The 16,984-nt window shown below is 30.6% G+C and overlaps 2 protein-coding genes across 2 annotated transcripts; one reads left to right on the forward strand and one right to left on the reverse strand.

Annotated features, from left to right (window-relative positions):
• Positions 1-4,151: 4,151 nt before the first annotated feature.
• On the forward strand, positions 4,152-8,203 carry LOC137835392 (sequence-specific DNA binding transcription factor). Its single transcript, XM_068643877.2, has 2 exons — positions 4,152-5,179; positions 7,908-8,203. Exons 1-2 carry the CDS (start codon positions 4,291-4,293, stop codon positions 7,919-7,921), a joined length of 903 nt encoding a protein of 300 aa, XP_068499978.1. The 5' UTR covers positions 4,152-4,290; the 3' UTR covers positions 7,922-8,203.
• Positions 8,204-15,959: 7,756 nt separating this feature from the next.
• Positions 15,960-16,718, reverse strand: LOC137834273 (uncharacterized). The gene has a single exon (XM_068642336.1). It carries the CDS (start codon positions 16,716-16,718, stop codon positions 15,960-15,962), a length of 759 nt encoding a protein of 252 aa, XP_068498437.1.
• Between the last annotated feature and the right edge of the window lie 266 nt (positions 16,719-16,984).

The following is a 16,984-nucleotide window of genomic DNA, read 5'->3' on the forward strand; positions in this document are numbered from 1 at the left end:
TGATTGAATTTTAATAAAATTAAATAAAATTAGAATATAAATAATTATAAAAAAATTAACTAAAATTGTAAATTTCGTAAAACTTAATAAAATAAATCAAAATAAATTTATAAATTCATCATATAATTATTATTAAACATAGAACTATATAGAATGCAATATGATAAAAAAATAAGAGTTAAATTACATTTAGTTAAACATTATTCTCATACGATTCGTTAACTCAACTAAAAAAACTGCAAATTATCTAACACTATCACTATATATAAAAATGTAAACAATAATTATTAAAAAATTTAAAATTAAACTAGTATTATTATTGTTATTATTATTATTTTATAATTTTATTATTATTAGTTTTATTATTATTTTATAATTTCATTATTATATTTGTTATTATCGGTTTTATTATTATTTTATAAATTTACTTTTTTTTTATTATTATTATTATTATATAAATTATTTTAATTATTATCGTTTTAAAAATTTATTTTATTTATTATTTTATAAATTATTTTAATTATTATCGTTTTAAAAATTTATTTTATTTATTATTTTATAAATTTATTTAATTATTATCATTTTAAAATTTATATGGAGAAAAACAACAACTATTAAGTAGAAGAAGAAACATTCACCATCTTACACTATCATTATGAAAGTCAACACTTATACCAACGAAAAAACTTTGAAATTACCACCTACAATAAATAATACAAAAAAATCATGCAACGAAACAACACATAAAATCAATTATTTACCAGATAATCGATTAACCTCATAAGAAAAAAAATCCACAATCAATTCTTCATTGTTTCATAATCGATTATTCTTTGTTCCATAATCGATTATCAATAAAAAGAAAACTCTATAACTGATTATACCTTCCTCTCATATGTAACTCTCACATAAAGTCAAATTTTATATTTTTACACGAGTGAGTAATGGTCTCATATTTTAACTTTCACCATTTTACTCCCTTTCATCTCAAAGTAGTCGCAATTTCATCTTCGTTTACTTGAAACAAGCACATCATTAGACTCACACCACTCTCTATCAAAAATAGGTTTCGTTGCACTGGATTATTAGAATGACCATATATTAAAAGTTCTAATCTATCTTGCTAAAGAGTGGGTGTGAACTCACTACACTAAATTTAAAAAAATTATATATATATATATATATATATATATATATATTCAAATCACTCTCAATCCTATAAATATTTTTAGGTTTTAATTAGTTAATATTTGTATCTAATAGATCAATTAAGAGAAATGTTACTTTTACTTATTAAATTATTGGATTATAATTAATAATTAAAATTTAATTTGTAAATATTTATTATTTAAGCTATAATTACATTCATATTTTTATTATCCAAATAATACAGTCAAAAATTGTAATTTTTTAAATGTAAACCTTTAATCAATTTTAATGCTTTAGACGTATAATGTAGAAATAGAAAATGTAAATGAATTTGATAGTGTTTTTTTTTATTTAACAAGAGGATAGGTTAAACTGGTGAAAGTGAACTGGCTAATTAAATATATCAATTTATCTTGTAAAATTGATGATGAGCCTTCCTGGTAAATGTATGTTTGGATTCAGTAATTTGAGTGGAAAGGGAGGCAGAAAAAGAGAAGGAGGAGGAGGGGAAGGGAGATAAGTTCCCTCGTTCTGATGTAAGGAAAAAGAGACAATATACATTGTATTTGGGCAATTACCCTTTTGTTCCTGTAATAGACATGAAGAGACAATTCTCTGAACAAACAATGTTTTTATGTGTGATTCTATTATATTATAATTAAACACATTATTGATTATGATAATGATAATTTATTATAAGTTCTCCCAGTCTCTTGTAAGGAAAAAAAAGACAAATTACATTGTATTTAGACGATTACCCTTTTGTTCCTGGAATAGCATGAAGATGCAATTTACACTATGATCGGAGAATGTCCTTATGTGTAGTTCTATTGTACTATGATTAAAGGCATAATCGATTATGCCTCAACAAATTATTAATTAATTATGATAATGATAATTGATTATGGGAGTAGCATTATCAATTATGTATCGAGACACAAGTTTATTATACACGGTCATAATCAATTATGACTCCCTAAAATAAATATAGATTTCATTTCTCTTTATTTTTGGTTTGATTGAAAACCATACATGCTTTATCATTTATAACATTAATTATTATAAATAAAAAAATTAAAATACAATTTGTCAATTATTTTAGTTTAAAATGTGAAAAGTTAGATGGATTATTATTTTAATACTTTATATGATTAAAAACAAGTAATTAAGTTTAGAGGTTTATTTTATCCTATAAGAATATATTTTTAATTTTATTAATTTAAAAAATTAATATAATTACACTTTACACTTAAAAGTCAAATGTTTACCTAACTATGTAACTAATGTGAATAATTTTGAAAAATATATAGGTATTAGTAATTTTACAAATTTCCTTTTAGTATTTATATTCATTAGCAATAAGATAAAATTGATATCTAAATCTATAGTTTTAGGTTTAAATATCTCTTTAATGTTATTATTTATTTAGTTGTATCATTAATAAAAATTCAATTATGTCCTTAGCTTATAAAAATATGATAATATTGATATTTTTCATCCAAACTTAATTCAACATTTTATTAATAGGGGATCAAATTTAACAAAATAAACAAGTAATAAAGCAAAAATCTCTTTATTTCTTATTAATTAATCACTTTTTAAATGATTTACATATATTATTAAAAAATAATTCAAAGAAATATTAGTATTTTTTATTATATTATATTTTTTATAATTTATTTTATCACATCAATTCAATCTACTATAAATTTATATCTTAAATGCACTCACTTTCCTTATATTTAAACAACATCACTTTTCACTCATTTTTTTTTCTATTTTTATTCCTTTCCAATTCCACCATCATTCAATCATACAAACAAAGCATACAATAGAGGAAAATGGTGTAAAAAAAAAATGGAATAAGACAAAAAAATACGGAAAAAAGAAGGGTTGCAAATAACAAGTTTGATTGTTTACGTTTTTTTAACTTATAAATGTGTTATTCATGCAATAAATTTTAAATAATTTATAATTTTTTTATCTATATCCCTCTTATCTTTTTATTATTTAGGGTATTATATTTTCACTATTATTTGGGAGTGAAAAAATAAATTCGGCATAACTGACTCCTCTTATTTCTCACATCACCTTTTTTTATTCTGTTTTTTTCTCTTCTCCAACCTCCATTGTTTCTTTTGCTTTTATTAGTTTTGCCTCTCTTATTCCGTCAAAACTACTTTTTATTATGCTTTCTTACAAAATGGAAACTGCATTTTTATAAATATAAAAATATAGCAAAAACAATTTCTATTGTGATGTCGAAAATTTAACTCAAAGTAAATATATTTCTGCTTCTACTTTTTGTTTTACAGAAATTAACACAATAGAAACTTATTTAATTCGAAGATAAAGGTGACCAGTTTGAAAAATGAGTGAAAATAACGCGGTTGAAACAATTCCATTTTGATTTTTTTTTTCACATCCTTATTTTATTTAAGGTTATTTTTATTATTTTGTATGGACATTTTTGTCATTTCATTTAATAAACAGAGTAAAGTTTAAATTGGTACGGTGTATGAAAAATTTATCCTCCCATAAATATTAAAATTCTCACTTGCTTTTTAATTTAAATTTTGTTTTGGATAGTATAACTTCCAAAATCTTTAGAATTATGTAATCTAAAACTTTAAAACATTCATCAAATTTCATAATTTGAAAGTCAATTTTAATATTAAATGTTATAATTTAAAAAATCTGAAAGTTATTTCTTATGAAACAAATATTTATAAATAATGGAATTTGAAAGTAGTTTTTTTGTGTGTATAATTTAAAAATTATTTTTAAATTATATAATTCAAAGCATGGCAGGAGAGGAAGGGAGTGACACAGCAAGGAGTAGTTTTGTCTTTTTCACATCTTAGGGTGGTGCAAGAGGAAACCATAAGGTTCAAAACGAAATAGTCCAGAAACCTGAACCTGGAGTCCATAACATTTGCGAAATGATCTGGGCCCACAAACATTCCCTAACCTACAAAACAAAATAAAAAAAAAACAATAAAAAAACAGAGCTTCCCACACGTTAATCGCCAAACGTCGTAGCACATAGGCAAAGGTTCCTCAGACGAACCGAACTCACCGTAACACCAAATACCACCGTTAATCTAAAACCAGCACGCCCCAGCCACCGCCACGCGCATCATGGACTCCATCGCCGGAGCTCCGCCTCACACAGCAAACCCTCCACCGTCTCGGCCGTCGCCGTTCCCCGGCCGGGAAGACTGCTGGTCGGAGGAAGCCACGTTCACGCTCATCGAGGCGTGGGGAGAGCGCCACCTCGAACTCAACCGCGGGAACCTCCGCCAGAGGCACTGGCAAGAGGTCGCCGACACCGTCAACGCACGTCACGGCCACGCCGGCGCCAGGTCCCGCCGCACCGACGTGCAGTGCAAGAACCGCATCGACACGCTCAAGAAGAAGTACAAGATCGAGAAGGCTAGGGTTTCCGATTCCGGCGATTCCGCCACCACCTGGCCGTTCTTTCGCCGCCTTGAGTTCCTCGTCGGCGACAATTTCCCGGCGAAGAAGCCTTCCCCGCCGGAGGCAACATCCGGCGATCGACGGAGCACTCCTCCGGCTAAGTCCCCGTCGTGGGCTCTCATTCCGGTCGGTCCTCGATCCCGCTCGCAGAAGCGGCCGACGCCGGCCGCGCCGGCGGCAGAGAGCGTCGCCGACTCGTACTTCCGGCGGAATTTCTCGGTTTTTGCTGCGGCGGCGGCCGCAGCCGCCGAGGCCGATAGCGATAATTCGAACGGTTCTAAATGGAGCAGTGGTAGTGAGAAGAGAGAGAAGAAGAAAAGAGAAAGAGATTGGGAATTTGGTTACAGAGAGGTCGCAGAAGCGTTGGAGAGGTTTGGGGAGATTTATGAGAGAGTTGAAGAAGCTAAACAGAGGCAAATGGTTGAGTTGGAGAAACAGAGAATGCAGTTTGCTAAGGATTTGGAAACCCAGAGAATGAAACTCTTCATGGAAACTCAGCTTCACTTGCAAAAAATGAATCGCTCCAACTCTAAACGTTCTTCTGCAACTGGTTAGTTACCCTCTCTTCTTTCATCTCCCATTAGTACATAAAAGACAAAATTCACAAATAACAAAACACAAAATAACATGAAGCACTGTTTAATTGGTTACCTTCTTAATTTCTTCTTTTATGAACACTATAACTTTATTTAATGTTATTTTGCATTTTTAGTTATTCTGTTGTTGTTATTTATGTGCTATTGTGGTTGATTGTAATTAATCTGTTTAGTTATAGGTAACAGTATTTTAGTGCTGGTGGTGTTTTAAAGCCGGATATTGGTTCTGAATCATTTGATTAATGATTCTCTTAACGGGTATCTGGTATAGCATGATACACCTTTGTTTTGAAACTTGCATGTTAAAGTTTTTTTTTGTTAAACCTTTGATTTTGAGTGCTACCCAGGTTTTTGTTGGCTTGTGATTTGAAGTGGAGGAATTGTGGCATTTGCTATGTGTTGATATTTTGAATGCTCCATGGCTAGTAAGTCACAAATGGTTTAATTCCATGTAAACCTAAACACAAACATGCGTCTCCAAACTCTTTTAAAGCGCTCGCCCTGGCTTAAAGTTTTTAAAAAGCCATAGCAGTAATGTGTTTTTGTCATTAAATCTCACATCTATTGGTCACATTTTTTAAATAAAAGGCAAATCAGAAAATTTTGCTACAAGAAAACAGTTTTCAATTATCACTACAGAGGTCAAAACATACCTCTGTCTCTTGCATAACAATATCTGCCTCAGAACTTCAGTCAAAAGAAGCTGCAAGCCTATTTTCCTTTGCCTTTTCTGTTTTACTTATTTTCTTTGTTTTGAGGGGGCAGCGCTATGTTCCCATGATAGAAGAAAATCAGTGATTGATTGACAAATACCAACTGAAATGATTAAAAATACAAAAGAAAAAAAAGCATAACATACTTAGTTGTAAATCAAAGGTCATTCATCCATGAGAGTTCCATTGTCATAAATTTAACCTGCAAACTAGCCCAATGCCGTTGTTTATTCAGCACTTTTTTAAGCTTATTATCATATGATGATGATGATGATATGGGACAATAATGGAACATTATGATTGTTGTTAAGAATCTGTGTTATCTGTGAAGTGCTTGAGTCATAGTTTTATTTGTTGGTGTAAATGTCTCTATCTAAGGCAATATTTGAGCGCCTCTGCATATTTATGCTATGATTGCTTATTGTTAATACAGTGATGGCCATGTAATGATTGTAAATAATTAGAAATCTTGCAATCTCAGAAAATACTGAGGTAATTCATAACCCATACATTTAAGATAATTATTAAGGATTTAAAAATAGAAAACATTACATCTAAAGTATTTTTTTTTTCTATACATTAAACTAATTATTACAACTATACTACCCATTTTTATAACATTAAAATAATCTAATTTAAAAAAATATATAATTTTCTTAAAATGTTATTAAAAATATTAAAATAATATAATTTCAAAAAAATATAATTTTGTAAGAATAGTGTTAAAACATTATCTGATAGTTATTTTTAAAAAGAAAAATCATTTAATATTTTGAAATAGAGAGAATTTTTATTTACTTATTTTATTAAATAATAAGTTATTTTTTTATTTACTAAATAATAAAAATTTGTCTAATTAAAAATATTAGCTACATTGTTAAATGGGTTATACATATAAACGTATTTATTTAATTATAAATGAAATACTTTTTTAATATCTTTTTTTATATCATCAAAAACCAATAAAAATAAAATATTTAAAAAAAAGAATAAAAATATTTCAAATAAACTTGAAAGTTATGTTACATTATACGAAAAAAAATGAAATAAAATAAGATTTAGGAAGATGAATTTCTATTACTTGAATAATTTAAAATCACTTCACATAAAATAAAAATGTACCTTTTACTCATCCAAGACCTCTCTACTTTTCTTTCACTAATTTGGAATGTATGATGTGGCATGGACTGACAACCTTATTCTATATTTTAATCATGATATTATACCTTCTTTAAATATATTTACGAAAAATTCGTTTGACTATTATTTTAAATTTCTACAGTTTTTTTTGTTCGTTTAAGTGATACTATTTGTTGTAGCAGTATTGTTTAGTACTATTTTTTCTTAATAGTACTTTTACAGTGATTGTCTTTTAATAGAAGTATACCATATTCTAGTATTTTATATTTATGATGGTTTTAATGATGCTGTTTGCTTTGCATTTCAAAATTTTATTATTATTTTAATAGACTGCTTTGATAATAGTATATTAATATTTCTCTTATATTTAAGTCATTTATTATTTTTTCTATTGAAAAATATTGTCATTCTTTATCTATTCCTTCAATAACACTTTGAATTTATGAATATTATAATATATTATTTTAGAATTATTTTAACAAACCTACACTATTACAGTAGGAGGCATTTTTTAAAAGGGACTGAGAGGCATTATTATATTATTTGAAGTTATATTTTATTTGTATGTTTATAATTTTTTTTTAAAAAAGAAGATAAAGGAACTGGGCCAAGCACACTGCACCCATTAGCTTGAATCACATTTCTTGTTTTTTTTTTGTTATGAACATATTTGACATCTCTATTACATGCTAAATCTTTCTGATATCAGTCTTAGCATAGCTTTAGTTGTCGGATGTGACATTGATTTATTATGTATTTTTTTTTTTGTCTTTCCCATGTTGTGGTACTCGAATGAATCTAATGGTTATATTTCTCTGTCCCTTAACAGACAGTGTCTCATAACAAGCAGTGATGGAGACTCTGATCCAAGAAGAACAGAAACATATTACCATTGGACATGGAAGCATCTTTAGCCTTTTTATTTTTTTAATGAAAAAGGAATTTAGGAGAGGTATTTTTACAGTAAGGTTTAAATTTGGTCGTGTTTTAGAATTTTAATAGCCCAATACTATCTTTATGTGCAGTAAATTTTCTTTCTCTGTCACCTTCTAGCAATTCAAGAAAAGGGAACAAAGTGACTGTGAATATTCAACTGGAACTTTAGTTAACGAGTGTGTATCTCAATTTTTTTTTTGTCATATTCTGGTTTTTTTAATCGCTAAAATTGGTTGATTTTGTTTGGATAATTTTTCTATAAATATTTATAAAATATCAAGTAATATGTATTGAGCTATTTTTATAAACTAATGTAAATTTATTTTTCTTTGTTTTTGCAAAACTTAGAAGCTAGAGCATTTTCGAAAGTATTATACAAGTTGATTTTAGTTCGAGATAAACTTTATTTATTTTATCTTATCATTTTTATTTTGTTTAACTAGTATGAACTGAAAAATTGATTTAAATAGAGTCTAAATCATGTTTTTATGATAGTAATTTTCTTTTGGCGTTGTTGCTGCATGGGATTGTTGATGAGTTGGTGGACGTTAAAAGACTCTTTATCTTGAGAGTCAATCAATGAAGGTATAAGACTTTAAATTTTCAATTTCTTTTATATTTTTATGTTTGAAATATCAATTAATTATTAAAATCCACCTTGTTACCAAAACTATACAACTAAAATTATATATTCCAAAAATTTTATTCTTTAAAAGATGTTTTTAAAATGTCAATTTATTTACATTAACTTTGTAAAAATAATTTAAAATTTAAAAATAAAAAATTTAGATTGCTTTAAAAATTTATAATGAGTAATTTTTTAAAAATAGTTGTAAAGGTCTCTCTTTCTATTCTATTTTAAAATACCTTTTCTATATTTAAAATCTCTTAAATTATATAATAATTGAATTATTTTATAAATCAAACGTTAATATTTTTAATTGCATTCATGACTTAATTATTTAGAGAATATTTTTAGAAATTTAATTACATGGATGTGATTTATAAATTTATATAAATTTCAATCAGTATTTAATCAATTTAATTTAATTCAATATATACTAATTTACACATATAAAAGAATTAGTCATAAGATTAAAAATTAAAAATATTTTATTTATTTAAAATTTGACAAGAATTAATTATTTGGCATGTGAGTTTGCTGCATTCTCAATATTTACTTCCTGATGAACATAATTTTATTCACAATTTATGTTAATTTTATGTTTTTAGTCACAATAGACAATATAATATTTTATAGGATAGACAATTTAGTGGTATATGTAGTAAATGGTCCAACAACACATTTGTCAAGACTTAATTTAAAAAAGTACTTCAAAAACAAGAAGCTAATGCAAATTACGAAAACTAGATGATTTGGAAGACAATATAAAGGAAACATTTGTGCGAGTGAGCTTGATCAAGCAAAAATTCAAATTATTATCAAAACATGAAACAAAATCTAAGGAAAAGAATAAGAGAATAAAATCTACAAAGTCTTAATGATTATAAGCAAATAATCTAAAAAGTACGAGGAAACAAAGTTTGCGTTAAAACTAGAAACAAAATTTGAAAATTCTGAAAAGTTGAAAACTGAGAAATTGTGAGCAATATCAAAGACAAAATACATTTCCAAAATCCTTGGAGCAAAGAGACCTATAAAAAGATGCAAGCTTTAAAGAGAATGAAGGAAGTCTTCATAGTGAAACATGTTCAAAAAACAGAGCATCATAGTTTTCCTACGTTCTTCATTGTAATTCTTTCAATTTGTCTCTATATGGAAGATTAAACTCTTTTGAGTTTATTCTCTTGTGATTTCACAATAAATTTTGTGGTTCCTATTCAATAAAGTCTTCGTTTTTCAATTTTTTTATATTAGTTTATGCTTTAATGTTGGTCTTTTTTGTTAAGATATTAGATAGTCGAGTCGAGTACTAGTTAAACAATCTAACATCCATTAGATGGTCTCGTGATAAGAGAGTCTATGAGTTTTGATGATAATAAATGCTATAAGGTGTGTTAAGAATTTTAACAAAGCTACTATCTGTGCACATTTAGATAAAGACTCATTAGAATGTATATTTAGATTAAAATCTATTTAACAAAGCTACTATGTGTGCACATTTAGATAAAGACTCATTAGAATGTATATTTAGATTAAAATCTATTAGACAGTCTTGTAGTGTTAAAGTATTAGACGATATTCCTCTGCATATAATAACGAGACAATATAAAGACACACTAGACGATCTTGTAAGATGCATTTGGAAAATCAACATGCTAGACAATCTATAGTATCAAAACTTTTAGATGGTATCTCAGTGTTAAACTCATTAGATAGTCTATGTGATAAGAACATAATAGTCAAACCATAACACATTGACCTATTAGATACTCCAATTGTGTAGAGACGCACCAAACAATCTCATAGTACAAGGACATGTCAGACGATCTCTGAGAACATAATATGCCAGAAGAATCCAAAGCTTAAGTAAAACCGTACCAAATAGTGCTAATGGTCACGCTAGACAACCGCTGGAACTTATACGTGACAAAAGATCATTTTGTCTTCTACGCGTTTAACAATCTAACACATAAGAGAATGTCTATAATTTGATTTCTATGATCTTAGTTTGAACCTTATTTGATGATATTAATACATATAAATCAACATTTTCAAATAAGACAACCGATTGATTAAGTTTGAAAAGTTTTCGTATTTGTGAACATAAACAAAGCATCACAAAAAGTTCAAATATTAATGGTTTTAGTGATTTTTGAATGAAATATATTTTCTATGATGATTACATAGTGTTTTGAGTACTGCTATGCCTTATAGATTAAAATTGAGACAATGTTAGAAAGATTTTGAATGAACAATGCTTAACTAGAATGTTTTCAAAAAATCGAGGCACATTTGATCATTATTTTAAAACATTTTTTGAAAATATATTGAGGAAATATATCTAGGTTAAAGTCTGATTGTTTCTCAAGGTTTAAATCAAGTACAAATTTAGGAAGTATTTGGAAATATTTTAAACATTGAAGTCCTAAAATAGAAGATTTAGATAATTCAGAAAATCAAAGATTATATTTCAGTGATATTCATGCATTTATATGATGATTATTATTGATACTGATATTTCAAATGATTATAGAAAATAATTTCAGCACTTAAAGACACATATGAAAATTAAATCAAGAGTTTCCTATTTGGGTGTCTAATGGAAAAAAGAGGAAGTGCAAAACAAGATTTGTATAGACCCAAGTGTTTTATTGTTGCCAATCATGTTCAAATTGTTTCCAGAAGCAATTATGTACTTAAGATGCACAAAATAAATCAAAGCCAAAGTTTTCGTTTCAAGCGTCAATAACGAAGATGATGAAAAAGAAATTTGAGACTTGAGAAAACTTTCAGATATAGAAGTATCAACCTTCAACGTTCAAATATCTATGAATATGGAAATAGTTCAAAGTTCAAAATCGTGTGATATTATTTGGTTAAGACGCACAAGATATTACCAAAGCTGAAGTTTCCTTATTGAGCGTCCAATGGAAAAATGATGCTACAGTACGAGATTTTTGCAAATGATGACCAAAGTAATATCAAGTCTCTAACAACGAGGATATACAAATAGAGAAAGGATTCAAAGATCAACGAGTGATCAAGACACATTAAAAGTTCAATATCAAAACATTCCATTTAGAGCGTTTGATATGAAGAAAATGGTGAATCATCCAGTACGATGAAGATTCAAGTACAAATATGTTAAAACTTTAACGTTCAGATTTCTACAAATGAAGAAACATTTTGAAAGCTCAAATATGTGATTAAGGTGCACAGATTGCATCAAAGTGAAAGTTGCCTTATTGAACGTCTACTACATAAGGAAAGGAAAGTTATGCAGATTTGAACAATTACTTGAGTTAAGAGGAATTAAAGCGTCAACGTATACATTTGATTAAAGAAGGAAACAATTCAAATTGTCTCACACGTTCAAGACCAAAAGTTACTATATGGAGCATTAACGAATACTTGAAGATATGCAGTACACAAAGCATCAACGGTCATATTCTGACCATTATATAAAGACGTGGAGAACAAAGAACAACACAACAAGAGAGTTGAAAAGATTTCAAAGAGAAATACAAATTTATTTCAAAGTTTTGATTTGTGCATATTCTATTTGCTTCTTAAAGCATCTAATGACTTGGGTAGTATGCTAAACTTTATAAATCATTCACTTTGTGAAGTATACCCTATGAGCTTATATTATTTTCTCTGTTGAGAGTGTTTTTCTCATACTTTGAGAGGTCTTGATCTTAGGGGGAGATTATGACTGATTTACTTGTAGATACTAAATACGTCAGTAAATGGTAGTTCTGCTAATAAGATTTTGTTGGATTTTATTAACGCTTGTTTAATTAAATTAAACTTTTTGTGAAAATTGAAAGGATGTCAATCTTAAATCGATGATAAATTCACTGTTGAATGGACCTGAGAGTAACTCGTTATCTTTTATTATTTTTAAGCATTTAATCTACTTTTCTACAAAACAAATCTCAACCCCCTTCTTATTTTACTATTAGTACTAACCTTTACTCTTTGTATGTAAATTACGAACATTATTTTATTGGATTCGTTGGGAGACAACTTAAGATTATCTAATCACATATATACTATCATATTTTTTTTTTTGTGTTAGACGATCTAATTGCGTTAGATGGTCTATGCTGAACTATTTTTAATCTGAATGCTAAACCTGAATGATCACTTACTATTCTCCATTCTTTTTCTCATATAGATTTAAAGCTTACTCAAATATAAAGCTTAATAGGAATTGGGTAATACATAATATGAAAGTGAAAATGTATTCGGTGATGTGAAATATATAAACACAACTTATTGATAGTGCATAAATAACACCAATACATATTCTCTAAAAAAAAACATGTATGTCGTGGTAATTATTTTTTTGTATATATTATTATTTATAAATATCTTTGTATATAAGTGTGGTGGTTTTGCATACCGGCATAGATATGATTATCACAAAGTATAATATGACGGCCTTATGTGAACGGTTGCAGTACCCACCATTTAACACCTTGTATAGAGTGATACTTTTAAGCATATAATTTATATTAGTTAAAATTGTAGTAATTATTTTAATTAAGAAAATTTTTTTAGCATAAAAAATGGTGTATGCCATTATTGACGTTATAATATAACGTTTGAAATGTCCACTATTATAATAAATTGTGAAATATAATACTTTAGTTGCAACTATTGTAATTTGAATATTAAATATTAAAATATTTTATTTATTTTTCATAATTACGAATAAAATAGTTAAACAATATACAAACTTAAAATAAGAAAACATATTCATTCATTCCATTTTAAAGGATGAAATTATCAAAGTTCACATGTGTTCAAAAGTACACAAAATTAAAGTACATGAAATGATAACTTAACATTTCAAAAAATAAATATTGTTCTTAATGTTCAGACACTATTACAAAAACATATGTTAATCAATCTTGCTTCCTCCACCTGATCCTGTAATATTTTCATTTGATGATGGAGCATCACTTTCAACATCTGGTGCCTGAAATAAATAAATAAAATAGTTCTAAGTTATTCATTCATTTTCATTTTTTATAAAATAAATGAAGACAACAATATTTAAGTATACTAAGTTATACCTCATTAACAGAGACATGTACCAAACTAACTGGCATGGTAGCAAAATGTCCTTGCACGTCTGGTCTAGAAGTAATGTAGGCAAGTAATGTATGTATTTGGTTCTTCAGAGTTGCAAGCCCAATTTCCATCTTGGTTACCTTGTCGTTAAAATCTGGTGAAGTTGCACCAGAGGAAGCATAATTTATACCACTTAACCTTGTTGTGGATCTCTTATTTTTTTCTTGCATAAACTGGAAGCAATGAACAATTATCAAAACAACATTACATAGTTTTATTAATCATAAAAGTCAGACCAGACCATGCATAAATAAATATTATATTGAACAAGAAAATATAAAACTAAATGCCTCTCTAGTGCAAACATGTACAAGATATCTTAGGTTTTAACGAAGAAAACGTAAATTCACGAAACCCAAACCCTAAATTGAAGATTTGGGGGTTTTAGGGTTTCCTGGCGGCAGCAGAACTGGAGGTGCGGCGGTGCTACAGTGGGAGACACGGTGGTTCACTGGTGGTGCGAGAGCTGTAGAAGACAACGTGGTGCGATGCAAAAGCCCTGTGCGGCAACGTATGTTTTCGCATTTGCGCGACGGCGCTTGGTCGACGGAGTGCGGTGGTTGCTGGGCTGGTGCGAGGCGTCTACAGGTCCGGTGCGGCCGACGACGGTGACTGCAGAGGTGGTGGCTCACGCGACAGCGGAGTTGTTGGCTCGTGTGGTGGTGCGGTGCGATCGCTATTCCGTGTGTCTTGCGGAAGTTCTTGGTGGCAACTTGTTAGCCTTTTAAAATGGCGGAGGGCTCTGCGGGTTTCCTCATTCCATGGACTTGTTTGATGGATCGAAAAGTATGTCCTGATAATAAAGTATATTCTATGTCCGGTCAAAGAAAGATTTTTGCTTAGGCTTTGAGAAATACATGTGACATTCCTTTGTCCCAGCTACCTACCCCTTGTATTAAGGGTGACATGATTGTTGTAGGCAAATTACTTGGCTGGTCTTGAGGATTGCAAAACCCATCTCCATGGTCGGGTTATTCTATCTAAGAGGGATAAACCTCTCACACACCTGGATTTAACTAAAAAGTTGCAGCCGGTGTGGAAATCTCTTGAACCATGGAAAACAATTCCTCTTGGAAAGGGTTTCTATGAGTTTGAGTTCGCTTCTATAGAAGACATGCGATGGGCCCTCAGGATGGGTTCCCTGAAGTTATCTCTTGGTTTATTGAGACTGTTTTCCTGGACAAAAGACTTTGTCCCAGCTACCATGAGGAGTACCAAAGCTCAGACCTGGGTTAGAATTTACCATTTGCCTTTGGAGTATTGGAAACCAAGGACAATATTTTCCATCGTCAGAGGCCTTGGTACTCTTTTGTATTTGGATGAGCATACTATGAGAAAGAATAGGGGTATGTTCGCTAGAGTGCTGATGGATATTGATATGTTGTCCCTTCTTCCTGATCACCTCTTGGTTGAACGTCCAGACTTTGCTTTTGTAGCTGGTGTGGAATATGAATGGCTCCATCCATTTTGCTCTCATTATAAGATGATTGGGCACGAGCTTGCTCAGTATCGGGTGATCCAGACCAGGGTCGTGTTCCTGGGCCTCAACATAAACCTTCTCAGAAGACACCTTCTGATGAACAGGAACAAGGGAGGACCACGATTCCAAACCAACGTAAAGAATATCGGAAAAAAGATCTGCAGACGAAGCTCTTAGAAGGTCCCATTGATAATTTGAAAGTTGATGCTACTGGTGGGGTTAATGTAGGGTCACCTTGCTGATAAAACAAATGGACGAGAGGATGATTTTGCAGATATGCCTCCTCTTGAGGATGCTTCAGATCATGATAGGTCCTCACCCAAGCAGGGATTGTCCACTCCCACTTTGGACTCACTTGCTGTTATGCAAGCTAAGGACTCAGTCACATTCAATGACTCTTATTGATGATCATCATGTGGAGGCCTATGCTCCTGTGATTGTACCATCTCCGTTGTGTACTACCTCTCCTCGGAGGGTTAAATCACATGCAGATACTAATCCTAATGTGGAGGTCTCTGCTATTGTGATTGTACCATTTCAGTCGCCTCATTTTTTTTTTGATCAGCAATAAAATAAATAAATAAATAGGGACCACTTCAGGGGTGGTCCAACCCTTATACAAAAATACTTGACACCAGTCTCCTATTAGAACGCCTACCAAATTAGCAAAGGGATAATCATACCAACACTAACCAATGTTAATAAATCAACCTCATACAAGCCAAAGGATTTAAAACCCAACTAGAATAAGGGAAATAAGCAGAACGAGACTTTGCATAAATCCAAGACCATACCTTTACTTGCACCGAAGCGAACACTTTAGACACATCTGCCACACCTCTATTGAAGATGACCGAGTTCCTATGTTTCCAGATTTCGCTCACAATGCCAACCCAAATTGTACCCCAAACTTCGTTAACCGAAACAGAAGCCTGACTCATCCTGAATTGTGAAAAATTTGACTTAGGATCCTTGTGAATTACAGACGACACACCAAGCCACTTAAAGCACAGACACCAGACACGCCAAGCAAACCTGCAAACAAAGAACAAGTGACAAGATGACTCCTCCTCCTCCCCACACAAACAACACAAGAGATTTTCTACCGCCACTCCGCGCCTTACCAAGTTAACCCTAGAGGCAATCCTATTCTCCAACACCCTCCAAGCAGTGAACAAAGCAGATGGCAAGGCTTTGCACCTCCACAACTTACTATACACAGGAGAATACTCCTCTCCTCTAACCCGCCTTACCTGAACATAGGCAGAGTTGACTGAGAAAGTTTGACTCTCCCCAATCTTCCAGACCCAGCTGTCCGCCTCCCCAAAAACCAACTTCACCTCTTGCAAACTTTGAAACAGCTGTTCAACCAAAGACTTCTCCCAGTCGAAAAAGGATCTACGCCAGTCTAAATTCAACACCCATTCACCATTATACCAATACCCAAGCTCAGCCATTTTTGCGTTTTTAGCCGAGCTTAGAGAGAAAAGTCTCGGAAAAACTCCCTTCAAAGTACCACAGCTCAACTAACTGTCCTCCCAGAAAGAAATCTCCTTACCATCCCCCACTTTCCACTTAAACCCATCTTCAAAACTTCTACCCCAACCCTCTGAATCCCACACCTCCTTCAAATCTTTCCACCAGAGAGAGCCCCTACTAGACTTACCGCCTTCTCTCAAACTTCTCCAACCACCATACTTAGAATCAAGAATCTCTTTCCACA

This window comes from Phaseolus vulgaris, chromosome 5 (genome assembly GCF_051622355.1).
Source record: "Phaseolus vulgaris cultivar YP4 chromosome 5, ASM5162235v1, whole genome shotgun sequence".
NCBI classification, from domain to species: Eukaryota; Viridiplantae; Streptophyta; class Magnoliopsida; order Fabales; family Fabaceae; genus Phaseolus; species Phaseolus vulgaris.

Excerpts from the sequence above, each read along its gene's own strand:
- LOC137834273 (XM_068642336.1), bottom strand. The coding sequence starts at position 16,718 with ATGGCTGAGCTTGGGTATTGGTATAATGGTGAATGGGTGTTGAATTTA.
- LOC137835392 (XM_068643877.2), top strand. The coding sequence starts at position 4,291 with ATGGACTCCATCGCCGGAGCTCCGCCTCACACAGCAAACCCTCCACCG.